This window comes from Micromonas commoda, chromosome 16 (genome assembly GCF_000090985.2).
Source record: "Micromonas commoda chromosome 16, complete sequence".
NCBI lineage: Eukaryota > Viridiplantae > Chlorophyta > Mamiellophyceae > Mamiellales > Mamiellaceae > Micromonas > Micromonas commoda.
The window spans coordinates 420,877-435,921 of NC_013053.1; the positions used below are offsets into that span (position 1 = coordinate 420,877).

Below are 15,045 nucleotides of genomic sequence, written 5' to 3' on the forward strand. Positions count from 1 at the left end.
TATACATGTCCAACTCAGCGGAACGCGCGGCCGCGGATGGTGCGGCGCGGTGAAAACAACAGTGATTTTGAAAGTGAAACTTACGGAAAGACGAGGTGATGTTGATCCCTCGGCCGCGTTGTCCCGCTTCAGAGTCTTCCTCTCTTCTTTTTTCCTCCGGTCTTTTCCTCGGTTGCTCGCGGGTCTTCGGTTACTCCTCGGCTGAAGTCCCTCCGCCCTTACGCCTGGATGATCCCCTCGGACTCCTCATCCTTGACGTATTTGTCCATGCCCTGGGTCACCTTACCCAACCGCCGCGGGTTGAAACTCAGGCTCTGCTTGTTCCTGTTCTCCTGCTCGACGTCCCAGGTCATCACCGGGATCCTTCGCTCGGGCTTTTTGTTTGTGTCGTCGCGGTTGTCACCCCCGCCGTTCTGGTTGTTGTTCCTGGCGGGCGGCTTGAACCCCTTCTTGAGCCTGTCCACGCGGGTGTAATCCCCGAGGATCGGCGCCCCGAGGCCCACCGCGTCGAGCTCCTTGGTCACGGTCGGATCTCGCGCGGGCTCGATTCGGGGCCCGAGGGTGACAAACGATCGAAGGTCCTTGCCGCTGGCAAAGGCGGCGCGGGTGAGCCGGCCTATGGGGACCGTGGAGTTGGCGCCGGACAGCTCCAGGGACTCGGAGTCCTTCGAGTCCTTCTTGGCCTTCTTCTTATCGTCCGAGGCGGCGACGTCCAGACCCTTGGAGCCGCGGATGGCGTAATCCATCTCCTCCCTCAATTTGGCAATCTCGAGCCCGGCGTTCTCCGCGCGCTCCTGCCAAAGTTGCGCGGAGAAGGCGGACGCCGCGAGCGCCCTGCGGAGCGCGTCCACGTTCCTGGTCGCCTCGTACACCTTGTAGTCCGCGTCGCCCTTGATGGCGCCGAGCTGGGAGTCCACGGCGGCGGCGACAGCCTCCTCGTCGGCGACACCCGCGCAGACGAGATCCGCCTCCTCGATGATGCGCTGCTTCTCCCTGGCCGACTCCTCAGCCTTCCTGGCCGCCTCCTCCGCGACAGACGCCCGCGTCTCCACCTTGGCGGCGGCGGCCAGGGCCTTACCCTCCCACTCCACCGCAGCCTCGCGCGCGGATTTGGCCTCGGCGGCGAGTCGCTCAATCTCGCGAGCCTGCGCGTCTGCGGTTTGGGACAGCGCGACGCACTGCGCCTCCGCGCTCTCCTTCTCGGCCGCCATCTCCGCCATCTCGTCGAGGAGCTCCGTCTGCTTCCTGAGGAGACCTTCCGCGTGATCGGCGCGGGCCACCGCGGACGTCACCTGCACCTTCCACGACACGGCGCTCTCCTCCGCCTCCGACAGCTCGCGAAGGCGCTTCTCCAGCTCCGTCTGAGCCGTCACCGCCTTGCCCTCCCAGTTGGTCGAGTACTCCTTCGCGATTCGAAGGTCCTCGGTCAAAACCGCGATGGTATCGGTCATCTTAGCCGTCTCCCTCGTGAGCTCTTCGACGTCCTGGTCGACGCTCTCCTTCAGCACGGCGATCTTGGTCATCTCCTCGAGCTTGGCGTTGGAGTTTTTGAGGTTCTCCTCGGCGGCGCGGTACCTCGCCTTCGCCGCGGCGAGCTGCTCGGCGGCGAGCTCGGCGGCGGAGACCGCGCTCTTCTCAACCTCCTGTCGCACGCGTTCGGCGGTGGTGACGCACGTCTCGGCAGCCTCCAGGGTCTGGGTCACCTTCTCGGCCACCTTCTCCTCCGCCGCCTCCGCCTCCGACTGCTTCTTGACGGCCAGCTTGGTCGCCTCATCCGCCATCTCTCGCAGGGTCTTGGTCTCCTTTTGGAGCGCCTCGATCGCCTCGTCGCGCTGCGCCACCGTCTTCTTCGCGTCGCCGTTCTCGCGGATCAGCTCGTCGACGCGGTTCAGGAGCTCGTTCTGGTTCTTGAGCTGCCTCTCGGCGTCGGCTGCGAGTTTCTTAGCCGCGTCCCTCGCCTCGTGCGCAGCCTTGATCTCCTTCTCAGCCTTGACGAGCGCCGACTCCGCGGCCGCCTTCTTATCGGCGTCCAGCGCGTTCCTGGCCTCCATCTCGATCGCCTTGGCGGAGGCGAGCGCGTCGGCAGCCTCCTTGACCATGCGGTCCACCTCCACCTTGGCCGCGAGCGCCGCCTCCGCCTGCGCCTTCTTGCGCCCCTTGTCGAGTCTCTCCTCCACCTTCTTCTCGACGCTCGCGGCGGTGATGCCGAGCTGCTTGACCGCGGCGGCAGTCTCGGCCTTGGCGTCGTCGAGCTGGGACTTGTACGACGTCACCTCCGCCTTGACGTTCTTGAGCTCCTCGGCGACTTCCAGCAAAGTCTTTTGCTGCTTGGCGATTTCTTCGTCCAACGCAGCCTTCTCCCTCGCCATCTCCTCCTCGAGCTCCCTCTGCCTCGTCTCCAGCGTCGCGCGCGCCTCCTCCGTCTCTTTCTCGGACTGCGCGAGTTTGGTCTTGTAGGCGGCCACCTCTTCGCGCACGTTCGAGAGCTGCGCGGAGAGCTCGCCGATGGTCGCGGACTGGTCTTCGGCCTTCTTCTTGGCCGCCGCCTTGACCTTCTCCAGCTCCGCCTCGATGTCCGCCCTTCGCGATTCGAGCTCGGCTCTCTCCTTGTCCTTGTCAGCCTTGGTCTTGGCGAGAGACTCCTTGTGCGAGCTCTGATCCGCCATGATCGCCTCGATGTTCTCCTTGAGAACCTTGATCTTCTCCGACTGCTTCTGTTCCTTGGCGGCGGCGGATGCCCTCTCCGACTCGAGGTCCCTCTCGAGGTCGTCGCGGCGCGTGACCGCCTCGTCGAGGAGCTTGGCGAGGGAGCCCATGCGCTTCTTGAGGTCGCGAACGGTGGACGTGAGCTCGGCCACCTCCCGTGCGGAGGAGGGGGAGGAGGAGGAGGAAGCGTCTCCGGGGGGCTTGGGCGGGAGGGAGGAGGAGGAGGAGGAGGAATCGTCCGATCCGGAGCCGCCGCCACCCGTAGCCACCTTGCCCATCATGTTCGCCGCCGCGGATACCGCCTTCTCGACCACGTTGTTGACCGCCTTCTCGACGTTAGGGGTCAGGTCGGCGGCGGCGGCGGCGGCGGCCTCGGCCTCCGTCTCGGCTTCCTCGTTCTCCTCCTCCTCCTCCTTCTCCGCCTCCGCCTCCGCCTCCGCATCCTCCTTCTCCTCGAGGACGGGGATAGCGGCGCCGGCGATCTCGGCCATCTCCTCCAGCTTGGCGCGAGCCTCCTTGGCCTCCGCGGCGGCGGCAACGTCGCCGAGCGCAGCCTCGGCGGCGGCCGCGAGCCAGGCCGCCTTGGCCTCCTCAAACTCGGCCATGGCGCCGACGAGAGCGGTTTGCGCGTCAACCTCCTCCTCCTCCTCCTCGTTCTCGACCAAATCTCCCAGGGTCTCCGCAGCATCCGCGTCCTCGTCCGTCGCCTGCTCCTTCTTGGCGACGACGGGGAAGGCGCGACCGGCCTCGTCCTCGTCCTCCTCCTCCTCCTCGTCCTCCTCCTCCTCCTCCTCAAACTCGGCGACAAAGACGGGACCGTGCTTCTCCTCGGCCCGCGCCTTGGCCTCCTCCTTCTCCACCTCGGCCGCTTTGGCGCGCGCCTCCTTCAGCCTCCTGCTGGCCTCCGCCTTCTCAGCCGCCAACGCGGCTTCCAGCTCCTCCGCCGTCACCGGTTCGACCTGATCGTTAAACTCAAAGTAGTCGTCGTCGTCCTCGACCTGCTCGTACTGCTCGGACGCGTTCACGCTCCGCCACCGCGTGGTGGTGAGGACCACGAGGGGTCTGCGTCGGGTGCTGCGTTCGATGATGGAGCGCAGGGAGAGCCGGCGGCGCGCGTTGCGGATCAGGCTCGGGTTCTGCATGCCGTGCCCGTCGCCTCTGCCGTGGTAGAGGGGGAGCGCCTGCAGGCGGCTGCCGCAACCGTCGGGCCGCGGGCGCATGCGGTCCGCGGTGGTGACGCCGGTGAAGGTGCGCACGGAGAACATCGTGGGCGTGTGGTGCGGGCGAATGTCGCGTCGGGCGCACGGTTCGATCGATCGAGGGAGGGCGCGCCCGGCGATCAGTCTCTCCGCGTAAAGGTGTTAAACAAAAACCTCGCGGGGCGTTCGAAACTTTTTTGCAAGCCGACCGCACGCCTGTGGGTTTGTCAGTGCTGTGGTAACACCCGGCGTTCTGTTGGAATGACGACGGGACGGATGGGACGATAAGTCAGGATCGAGACGGTAGAGGTGCGATGAGCTGGTCGGGATCGCGCGTCTCGTGACGGGGCGCCCCCGCGAACCCCCTGTCGGTTCGAAAACAAAAAGAAGATGGACAAGACGAGAGCCAAACAACTCGGTTTTTTATATCCACGGGGAGCGACCGGCGCCTATCGCGCGTGTCGCCGAGGGGCGTGGGATCGGTCGGCGGCGTACCTCGATTCGCGGTACGAGTCTCACGGAAGGTGGCGCGGGATGCACGAGTGCAGATGAGCTCGCTCTCGTGAAGGTGCGCGCGCGTTTGTGCAGCCCAGTTCAACAACTCTTTTTTTCAAGTCTCGCAAGCCTGGCGTTCACTCGAATAAAAGAACCCTCGATCGGCCCACCAGCGCCTTTCGTTGTGCTGACTTGGCTCGCTTTTGTGACGCAGGGCCGGGCGCGTTTAGACCGTCATCCTTGGTTTCTGGTATCGGCCGTGGAAAAAAACGACGATTCGGGGCCGATATTTTGCTTTTTCGAAATCACAAAAAAGATCTTGACACAGTCACGCAGTGGGGAAATATCGCGTTTTTTTCAATTTTACCTTGGGAAATAGACCACCGTCCCAAACCAATGCTGCACGAGATATTTCGCTGTTCTTTTTTTCACAATTTCGGCGTAACTCAAACTATTTGCCTGTGTAGATATTTTGTGAAGAGGCCTGGCGGGCGAGAATATGGCGGCGGAGAGGGGTGATGGAGAACAAAAAAAAAACAAAAAAAAATGGCCGCAGGAGAATGAAACAGGGCGGCCACCGACGACGAGGTTGTTGCGAGGAGTGTTATTTTATCACACCAGCCGCCGATTTCCGGGCGGCGCCGCCGATTTCCGGGCGGCGCTATGTTAGCTACGTCGGGAAAGGTCCGCGCGGCTCGCTCCTCGATAGATCGATCGATCACCTGGCGGCCTGCATGCGAACCATCCCCCGGCTCTGACACACCTGGATGCACTCCGCGAGGTCCGAGTCCCCGTTCAGAGCGCACCACTCGTCGTCCTCGTCCTGGTACCTCAGCCTCATGTCGCCGATCTGGCCCTCGATGCTCTCCCTGAGCCGCGCCTGAACGTCCGCGTACGCCATCCCGGGCAGGAGCTTGAACCGAACGTTATCGCCGTTGCTCACGCTCACCTTCACCGTGAGCGCCGCGAGGTTGGGCGCCGCGCCGTTGCCGCTGACGGCGAGGAAATCCTCCGCCATCGACCCGCCATCGCGCGCCTGCATGCTACTCGACTGCCTGAGAAGGGATCCGGCCGCGCTCCCGCCGTGCGCCCGCCCGCCGCCGCCGCCGCCGCCGCCGCCGCCGCCCTCCTCGAGACCCAAGTTTGTCCCCGCGCTCTCAAACGAGCTCCACATGCCGCCGAAGTCCCCGGAGCCGCCGGCGCCTCGGCCGGGGGAGGAACTTTGGCCGCCAAACGAGGCGCCCCCCCCGCCAAACGACCCGTTCCGCGCGTGCATCATCCCCGGGAGCCCCGTCGGGGAGGCGCCGAAGTGACCGCCGTTGGCGCCGTGAAACGAGTTACCTCGCAGGGGGTTCACGCTCGGGATGTTCAAACCGCCGCCATCCGCGCCGGGCCCTAACCCGCCGCCGACGTACTCGTTGCGAGCCATCATCCGAAGCGCGCCGTCGCCACCGTGCCACGACACGCCCCGGGCCTTCCCGCCGCCGCCGTGCCCAAACGCCACGCCGCCGCTGTCGCGCTTGAGACCCCCGAGGTTGCTTCCCGCGCGGATGCTCCCGCCAGCCGCCATCGCGCCACCCATCGAGCCACCCATCGAGCCACCCATCGAGCCACCCATCGCGCCCCCTCCTCCAAACTGGGCGCCGGCGTGCGCTGATCCCCCGAAGGATTGAGCGCCGGGGGGAAAGTTCAGGCCGGCGTGCATGCTGCCGTGCATGCTGCCCCCGTAGGAGCTGCCGCCGTGCATGCTGCCCCCGAAGGACGATCCGTCGTGCATGGACCCGCCGGGCGAGTCCGTGTCCAGTCCGTCGTTGAACGCCGACGTGCCGGGCTGGCCCATGTAGGTACCCGACGCGTGTATGCCAAACTGGCCCGGGGGCAGCGCGCCCTCCGCGCTGAGCGTCTTGAGCGCGTTCTGCAGCCGGCCCTGCTTCGACTTGAGGCTCCGCCGCGGCCACCGCGAGATGCCGAAATGGCGGCAGATTCGCTTGAGCGTGGTGGAGCCGACGCCGAGGTCCTTCGCGGCTTCCTTGAGATGTTTCGAGAAGTGTTTCTGCAGCATCTCGAGCGTGATGCCCCACGGCGGCTTGGCGTCGCCCGCGCCCCCCGCGACGCCGTAGTCGTACTTGGGCGCGTTGACGTCAGACAACAACCCGCCGAAGGAGGGGTCGACGTTGCTGATGTCCGTCGGGATGGGCTGCACGCCGGCGCCCGGATTCTCGGAATCGCCGGCGGAGCCTAACATCGAGAGTGTTGAACTGCCGTGCAGATGGTTCCAGACGGCGTCGACGCAGGGCTGCTGCTGCTCGGGCGACTTCAGGTTGCCCGGAAAGTACAGCTCGAGCACAGCCTCCGTCTTCTCGCCGTCCTTCTTCTGGACGAGCACCCTGCACGCGCACATGCCGTGGAGCCCGAGGAGCGCGGTGGCGTGGTGCAGCGGCCACTCCACCTGCGACCCGTTCTGCACGTCGTCCACCCAGACGATGCCTCCCTTCTCCATCGCCCTCCCGACGGGTCCTTGCCCCCGCCGAAGCGTGACCTGCTCGGAGAGCTGGCGGTACGGCAGGGTCATCACGTCACCCATGCAGAACGGCGCGCCGGACGCGATGAGCCACTCGCCGGTGGAGTCCGGCAGCCAGCACTGCGCCAACAGCATGCCCAGCGATCGGCACATGTGCGCCAGCGCCTGCGAGTTGGACTCGCACAGCGAGTCCACCGTGTCCGCCACCATCTTCCTCATCGTGGCGGGCGAACCCAAGCAGCTGGTGTCGCAGGTGTAGAACCCGTGCGACCGGATGGCGGCGGCGACCGTCTCGAACAACGTGCCGGGGAGCATCGTCTGACGGTCCATCACAATCTCCATGACCGCAAACGGAATCTCCTCCGAGACGGAGTTGGAGATGAAGAGGGGCACGACGAGGGTGGAGTTGACCTGGCACTCGATCGCGCACTGCAACCGCGGGTACTCCATCGGCCGGTAGCAGCACACGCTCGGGGTCCACTCGGTGCGCCCGTACAGGAAGCACCGCCCGGGGAGGCCGAGCAAACCCTCGGAGGAGGACGGGGAGAGGCTGAAGAAGAACGACTCCGACACCTTGTGGTACTGCCAGAACTTCTTGTCGTGCACCGAGCTGACGCGCGCCAACGCGCGGTGCGTGACGAGCGTGACGACGCCCGAGGAGTTATCCACCTTCGGGACGAACATCTGCACCAGCGAACCGAGCTTCACGCACTGGCTCACGGACTCGAGCATCTTCTGAAGTCGCGTCAGGAGGACCTGGGCGTCCATCGAGATGTCCGGCGCCGCGCCCATGTGCGCGTTACCCGCGCCGATCTGCTGCGATCGGACCATCTCCAGCGCGGTCGAGAGCTTCCCGAGGCCATCCAGCGCGGCTTCATCCCCGTCGTTCGCGCTTCCGACGTACCCGCTGCTGGTACCGCTCTTGCTCGCGCCTGGGCCGCTGCCGCCGTGCGAGCCGTTCGAGTCCCGATCCGCGCCGGGGGAGCCGCCGAAACCCGAGTCGCCTTGCGCGCCCTTCGGCGTCTCCGGGCGGAGATCGGAAGAGGGGGGAGATTTTTTCTTTCCCGGCACCTCGACGGGCGCGGAGGACTGGATGTCCGCGCTGAGGGCCTCGTCAAGCACGTCCCAATTTCCCAGCCCGTTCCCTCCCCGTTTGCCTTTTTCAACCCCCCCAAGCGCGCTCACCTCGTCGCCGTCCGGGATGTTGGAGAGGAATTCATCCAGCCCGACCTCGTCGCCGAAGTTCCATAGGTCCTCGCGGACGCCCCCGGCGTCCACCGCGGTCGCGTTCTTCGTCGCGCTGGGCATGACCTCGCGCGGTGTTGACGACACCCGATCTCTCCCGAGCCCTCCTCGAGGCGATTCTTCGATGCGACGTTGCCCGAACCACCCGGAACGAGGCGAGTGCAAAAACGCCGCGAGCGCGCGAACGCGATGTTACGCGTGCGGCGAGGTGTGCGATCTGTCTGTCGAGGCCGCGGAGGCGCGGTCCGATGACTTAGAGCACGGATACGTCCGCGCTCGTCGCTTTCTGGGGGCGCGCGCACCCCCCGAAAAGGGGTTCATTACGTGAAAAAAAAGGGAACAGCGAGAGGTTCACGAGAATCTGCAAGTCCTTTTATCCGGTTTTTCGCGATTCGGCCCAAACGCCGAGCAACTGGAAGTGGCGAGCAGTTCGCAAATTCCGCACAAAGCGTCGCTCGGGGTTTCGGGCCAACAGGCGTTTCTCATCGACACCTTTCCGCGATCCAATTTTTCAGAACTTTCAAGACCCCCACTGAAAAAAAACCTGGTCATTTCGTGAGACTGCGTTCGATACCAAAAAAACGAGGAAAAGAAGAAACGGAACGAGTGAACCACGGTTGACCGGTCACTTTACGGTGAAAAAGTGGGCGAAGGTAGTTCACACGCTCGATCAGGCGAACCCCAGCTGTGAGTATATCGCACGGCTGTCATCGGCAGATGGAAGAAAACCAATCTTTGACAGACTGTTCGCACATAGGCGCATTTCAGACGACGAGAATTTTCGCGGTTCCGCTGCCGTCACGGTCTGACGACCCCAACTCCTTGGTTCGCCAAGGGACGGAACTCTTGCGACGTTATCCGTGCGCGGACGGTTTCCACTTTCAGGTTCCGGTCGGCGATTTCGCGTCGTCGCTCGCCCGCACCACCGAAGATCCTCGCAGTCTCAACCAACCGGCGCGCGTCGGTCGTGGGTGGTGACCATGGCGTCCGCGGCGGACCCGCTCCTGGTCCTGTATGGGTCCGAGACTGGTAACGCGCGCGACGTCGCGGAGCGCATCGCGCGCGAGGCGGCGAGGGGCGGCGACGACGCCGGGTCGGTGCACTGCCTGTCCATGGATCGCTTCGAGGTGACGCAGCTGCCCACCGCGCCGCTCGTGGTGTGCGTGTGCTCCACCACCGGGCAGGGCGACCCGCCCGCGAACATGCGCGACTTCTGGAGGTTCCTCCTGCGCAAGTCGCTGCCGGCGGACTCGCTGAACGCCGTGCGTTTCGCGGTGTTCGGCCTCGGCGATTCGCACTACCAAAAGTACAACGTCGCCGCCAAGAGGCTCCATCGCAGGTTGCTCGCGTTGGGCGCCCGCGAACTGCTCGACCTGGGCTTAGGGGACGATCAGCACCCGACGGGGTACGAGGCGACGCTGGATCCGTGGCTGGAGCGACTGTGGCGCGCGCTGGGCCGAACCGTGGGTCCCTCGACGAGCGCCCACCACCAGTCGGTCGAGTCCCAACCGGCGGATCCGTGTCGCGTCGTCGTCCGCGTCGTCGAGGCGCCCGAGGGTTTAGGGTCAGGGTCAGGGTCCGAGGCGGGCACGAACGACAGACTTGACGATGATCGACCCGTGCGTGACGTCGAGGCGAGGGTCCGCGAGCTGTGCGACGCCGCGCGCGAGCTGGATCGAGCGCTGGAGGCGGCGGCGGCGATCCCGCCGCGGCTCCTCCGATCGTCGAGCAGGACGGCGAGTTCGTCGTCGTCATCCGCCCGAGCCTTCACCGAAGATCGTCCCGCGGTCGCCACCGTGCTCGTCAACGCCCCGCTCACCGCCCCGGACGCCGACGCGGAGGTTCGACACGTCGAGATCGCCGCCGCCGACGTCCTCGGCGCCGGCGAGCCGCCGCACCGACCGGGAGACTGCCTCGCGGTGTCGCCGCTTCCCCAAGACGACGACGCCGGTGAAACCCGCGCGGCGACGATCGAGGTGCTCCGCCGCGCGGGCATCGCGCCGGACGCGTGGGTGGTGTGCGAGGTGTCGGACAGGTGTCGAACAGGTGTCGGACACGCCTACGTCGGGACGCCGGTTCGGGCGATGGCGCTGGTGGAGGGCGCGCTCGATCTTATATCGGCGTCGCCGCGGCGGTACTTCTTCGAGACGGCGGCTACGTTCGCGTCTCACCCAAAAGAGGCGGAGCGCTTACGCCACTTCGCGTCCAAAGACGGCAGGGACGAGCTGTGGTACTACAACGAGCGCGAGCGTCGGTGCGTGCGCGAGTTTCTCGAAGATTTTCCATCCGTGGCGATGCCGCTCGGTTGGATGCTGACGACGGCGCCGCGGCTTCGGCCTCGGCTCTTCTCGATCGCGTCGGCGGCGTCGGCGGCACCGGACGCGATCCACCTCACCGTCACGACGGTGCGATGGAAAACCCACTACGGCCGAACGCGACACGGGCTGTGCTCCAACGCCGTCGCCCGGGTCGCGCCCGGTTCGGGCACGAGCAAGCTGGCGTGCTGGCTCTGTTCGAACGGCGCTACGTTCCCCCCGCCGCGGGACGACGCGCCGCTCGTGCTCGTGTGCACCGGATCGGGCGTGGCGCCGCTGCGATCGCTGGTGCAGGACAGGGTCCACCGCGCGTTGCACGCCGGGGCGAGGATCGCGCCGACGCTCGTGTTCTTCGGGTGCAGGCGGGAGGCGGGTGATTTTTTGTACCGGGAGGAGTGGGAGGCGCTCGCGGGGGATCCGATCGCGCTGCTCGGTCACCCGGAGCTGCGAACGTTCACGAACGACGCGAACGACGACGGGTCGTGCGGGTCGCCCCTAAACCCTAAACCCAACCCTAAACCCTCCGAGGTGGTCCACCTGGAGGGCGGGTTTGTGCCGGCGTTTTCCCGGGACGGCGCCGCGAAGGACTACGTGCAGCACAGGATCGCGTCGCACGCGATGAGGGTGTGGCGCATGCTTCGGGCGGGTGCGGCGGTGTACGTGGCGGGGAGCGCGGCGAAGATGCCGCAGGACGTGAGGGAGACGATGGAGAAGGTGGTGGAGGCGTGCGGTGGGGTGTCGATCGACGACGCGAGGGCGTACGTGCGCGGGATGGAGAACGGTGGACGGTACGTCGTGGAGGCGTGGTGAGGATCGCGCGGGTTTGTGAGGAGTTGTTACAGCGTTACAGCGTTACAACGTTACAGCGTTACAGCGTTGTTACAGATTTTAATACAAGAGAAGTGTCACGCACGCGAGCAGTAGTGCGCCGAGGACATCACGCGGCGCGTGTGCCGCGTCGTCGTGTCGACGACGAGCTTTGGGGGAGAGGACGGCGGCGGGTTGATTTCTGACTGGTCAACATACGAAAATGAGATCGGTTCCATCTGAATTATCATAGACAATTAAAAACACACGTTGAACACTCATATGTAGAGTGTAGCAGTTTGGTGTTAGGCTTTGTCTGAGAACTCCCACATTGAAGTCTTCTTCCAGCCCCGGACTGTACATTCCGGTCACAACACACGTCGCGGCTGGCGCGCGTGAGGAGCGAGATGGGGAAGCAGGAGCCGAAGAGTGAGCGCCCGCGGCCGCGCGTCCCGTCCCGTTTCGTCGATCGCCCCCCGCGCCGCGCGCCCCGGGACTCGCGTCCCGGCGCAACCCCGCGCGCCCGTCCCGATCCCGGCCGAGCAAAGACTGACCCGCACCCGTCCGTCTTCCCACCTCGCCCCCCCCCCGCCGCAGACTCGCGCTTCACGCAGCAGCAGCTGCCCGCGTGGCGCCCCACGCTCACCCCCGCGGCGGTACGCACGCGCCCCTAGTCACCCTCGCGATCGATCCCCCCCGCGCGCCCCTGAGCCTCGCCGGTCCCCGAACGGATCCATGGCCGCCCCCGGGCCGTCCCTCCGTTCGCCCGCTCGCATCCAAACGCGTCGCCCCGCCCCGCCCCTCCGCCTCCCGCGCGTCTCGCTCGCTCGCGCTGACGTCCCGCCGCCCCGCCCCTCCGACCCCGCGCGTTCGCAGGTGTCCGGGATGCTCTTCGCCGTCGCGGTGGTGTTCATCCCCCTCGGCGCGGTGTGCCTCGGCGCGTCCAACTCCGTCGACGAGGTGAGGCGCAGGTACGACGACGACCCCGCGTGTTACCGCGGATTCTTCCCGACAGACGCCGAGGCGAACCGACGGCGCAGCGACGCGGGCGCGGGTGTGACGTGCGAACTGACGATCACGCCGCGACGCACTCTGAAGGCGCCGGTGTACGTGTACTACGAGCTACAAAACGTGCTGCAGAACCACAGGAGGTTCGTCAAGAGCCGAAGCGACGATCAGCTCGCGGGCCGCACCGCGCACGATGCCACGTTTTGCGAACCCAAGGCGTACGTGGTCAACTCCACGGACGGCGTCAAACGCGAGGTGAACCCGTGCGGGCTGATGGCGTGGTCGACATTCAACGACACGTACGCGTTCGAGGTGGACGGCGTGACGGTCCCGGTCAACGCCACCGGCATCGCGTGGCGGAGCGACGTCGAAGAAAAGTTTGCGGATTACGCGCCGGCAAACGTCAACGAGGATCCATCGACGCGGGGCGGTCGCGCCATCGGGCCGAGCGTTTCGCGCGACGAGCGTTTCATCGTGTGGATGCGAACCGCCGCGCTGCCCAAGTTTCGCAAGCTCTGGGGCCGGATAGAAACCGACATACCCGCGGGCGCGACGGTTCGCGTCCGCGTCGACAACGCGTGGAACGCGTACGCCTTCGGAGGGTCAAAAGCGTTGGTGCTGTCGACGACGTCGTTTCTGGGCGGGAAGAATGCGTTTTTGGGCGCGGCGTACCTGGCGGTGGGGGCGACGTGCGCGCTGGCGAGCGCGGTGTTCCTGTACTTCCACTTCAAGCCCCCGAGAAGGGTCGGGGACATGTCGGAGCTGTCCTGGCAAAAGGTGAGCGGGGTGAGCGCGCGGGTCAACGCGTACTGATTTTTAATTTTTTAACCTTCGAAGGTATCGCGTACCCCGCCGGCAGCTACTACTTCTTCTTCTTCTTACCCGTGGGCCTGCGCGCCACCCTCATGTTATCCGTGCGCTTGTTGTTCCGCGTGCGCGTTCCCTTGGTGTACACCCCCCACGGCGTCACGCTCGGCCTTCCCCCGCTCGTTCGACCCTCGCCTCCGCCGTGGGGATGATCCACCGGGTTCATCGCCACGCCCCTCGTCGTCGGCCGCGTCCCGAGCCATCGAACCGCCCCAGCCTTGCCCAACACCCTGTTCGCGTGCTGCGCGTTACTCAGCGTCCCGATCGTCGCCATGCAGGACAGCAGCACCAGCCTCTGTTCGCCCGAGGGAAGACGAACCGTCGCGTATCCGTCGTCCGACCCGCCGCCCCCTTCGCTCTTCTTCACCAACGTCGCCGAAGTCCCCGCGGCTCTGACCAGGACGCCGCCCTGACCGGGTCTCAGCTCGATGTTGTGTATCTGCGTCCCCGGCGGGATCTCGCGTAAGGGCATGGCGTTGCCCGGTCGGATGTCCACGCCGCCGTCGGTGGAGGAGACGATGGTGGATCCGGGTCTTATCCCGTCGGGCGCGAGGACGTAGCACGGCTTGGTTCCCTTGGCGTCGTCGAGGAAATCGACGAGCGCGATGCGCGTGGTCCTGTTGGGATCGTACTCGATGCGTCGCACGGTTCCCGCCGCGGTCGTCGCTCGCCTCTTCGTGTCGATGATGCGGTACAGGCGCTTGTGCCCGCCGCCCTGGTGCCACACCGTTATCCGCCCCGCGTTGTTCCGCCCGCCCTTCTTGCGCAGGCCGACCGTGAGCGCCTTGAGCGGCTTGCCCTTCCACAGGTGATCGCGCGAGGTGGTGATCCGGCCGCGCTGGCCGGGGCTCGTGGGTTTGTACACCTTCAGGGCCTCCGCGGCGAAACCCCGCGTCGATCCCATCGCCGATCGCGCACCCACCGCGGCGCCGACGCGCCGACCGAACGCATCGTCCACCGCGGTCCACGGTAGGGTTCCGTTTCTGCCGTGGTGCCCGAGGGCGGAGGTGGCGAGGGTCCGTCGCGCGGCGCCGAGGGTGCCGACGGGCGGTGGCGCGCGGGGAAGCGCGCCCCGCGCGGCGCCGAGCGCGCTCGCGAGGCTTCGGACGACCGCGAAAGCCGCGCGACGCATCCGTCGATATCCAAAGTGGCGCGAGCGGGCGCGGCCGTCTTCGACTCGTCAGTAGTCTGCCAGGTGCTGTCGCGCGGGCTCCTGTCATCAGTCTGAGAGCAAAACCAGTGGCCGCTTCAAAATCTGGGCCCAGAGCTCGCGCCGCTTGGACGCGCGGGGAGCATCGCACGGCGGCTCGTGCGTCGAAGGTTAGAGAGGGGAGACGGAGAGACAGAGCGAGAGAGACATGGCCGAGGCGGAGAAGAAGGACGTCGACGAGGTGCGCCGGGTTCCCATCCACGGCCCCGAGCCCGTCGCCCCGTTTTGGCTGCGAGTCTTCAAAATTCACCCGCCCGCCCACCCATCCTGACCGCGTGCGCCCGTATCCGTCCCCACCCGACCCATCGCAGGCTGTGTTCGTCCCGGACGATGTCAATGACATCATCAAGGAAACCGTCGACGGCGTCCTGCAGAACCAGGACTACGCGCATCCCCTGGTGGGCCAGTGGACGAACGATGTGGTGGCGCAGTGCGTCAGACGGCTCACCGCGCTGGGGAAGCCGTTCAAGTACGTCGTGACGTGCGTCATCATGCAGCGCACCGGCGCCGGCTTGCACACCGCCAGCAGCTGCTACTGGGACACGGAGACGGACGGGAGCAGGACGGTGCGGTGGGAGAACAAGACGATGTACTGCATAGTGTCCGTGTTCGGGCTCGCGATATAATCTTAGCTTGCCGGGAAAGAGATGTAATAACCAACGCCGTCACCCG

General features: G+C 66.0%; 6 protein-coding genes across 6 annotated transcripts; 3 read left to right on the plus strand and 3 right to left on the minus strand.

Annotated features, from left to right (window-relative positions):
- Positions 1-34: 34 nt before the first annotated feature.
- Positions 35-3,971, minus strand: MICPUN_106626 (predicted protein; the record flags this gene model as incomplete). Its single annotated transcript, XM_002506841.1, has 1 exon — positions 35-3,971. The coding sequence occupies one exon, from the start codon at positions 3,969-3,971 to the stop codon at positions 219-221; it is 3,753 nt and encodes a 1,250-aa protein (XP_002506887.1). The 3' UTR covers positions 35-218.
- A 1,147-nt stretch (positions 3,972-5,118) lies between these two features.
- On the minus strand, positions 5,119-8,229 carry MICPUN_64855 (nit2-like protein 2; the record flags this gene model as incomplete). Its single annotated transcript, XM_002506842.1, has 1 exon — positions 5,119-8,229. One exon carries the CDS (start codon positions 8,227-8,229, stop codon positions 5,119-5,121), a length of 3,111 nt encoding a protein of 1,036 aa, XP_002506888.1.
- A 917-nt stretch (positions 8,230-9,146) lies between these two features.
- On the plus strand, positions 9,147-11,291 carry MICPUN_104620 (predicted protein; the record flags this gene model as incomplete). Its single annotated transcript, XM_002506696.1, has 1 exon — positions 9,147-11,291. One exon carries the CDS (start codon positions 9,147-9,149, stop codon positions 11,289-11,291), a length of 2,145 nt encoding a protein of 714 aa, XP_002506742.1.
- Positions 11,292-11,695: 404 nt separating this feature from the next.
- Positions 11,696-13,077, plus strand: MICPUN_64857 (predicted protein; the record flags this gene model as incomplete). Its single annotated transcript, XM_002506697.1, has 5 exons — positions 11,696-11,717; positions 11,886-11,944; positions 12,165-12,259; positions 12,329-13,012; positions 13,059-13,077. The coding sequence occupies 5 exons, from the start codon at positions 11,696-11,698 to the stop codon at positions 13,075-13,077; spliced, it is 879 nt and encodes a 292-aa protein (XP_002506743.1).
- Positions 13,078-13,158: 81 nt separating this feature from the next.
- On the minus strand, positions 13,159-14,067 carry MICPUN_98429 (predicted protein; the record flags this gene model as incomplete). Its single annotated transcript, XM_002506843.1, has 1 exon — positions 13,159-14,067. The coding sequence occupies one exon, from the start codon at positions 14,065-14,067 to the stop codon at positions 13,159-13,161; it is 909 nt and encodes a 302-aa protein (XP_002506889.1).
- A 454-nt stretch (positions 14,068-14,521) lies between these two features.
- TCTEX1 (dynein light chain Tctex1) lies at positions 14,522-14,999 on the plus strand (the record flags this gene model as incomplete). Its single annotated transcript, XM_002506698.1, has 2 exons — positions 14,522-14,554; positions 14,685-14,999. The coding sequence occupies 2 exons, from the start codon at positions 14,522-14,524 to the stop codon at positions 14,997-14,999; spliced, it is 348 nt and encodes a 115-aa protein (XP_002506744.1).
- Between the last annotated feature and the right edge of the window lie 46 nt (positions 15,000-15,045).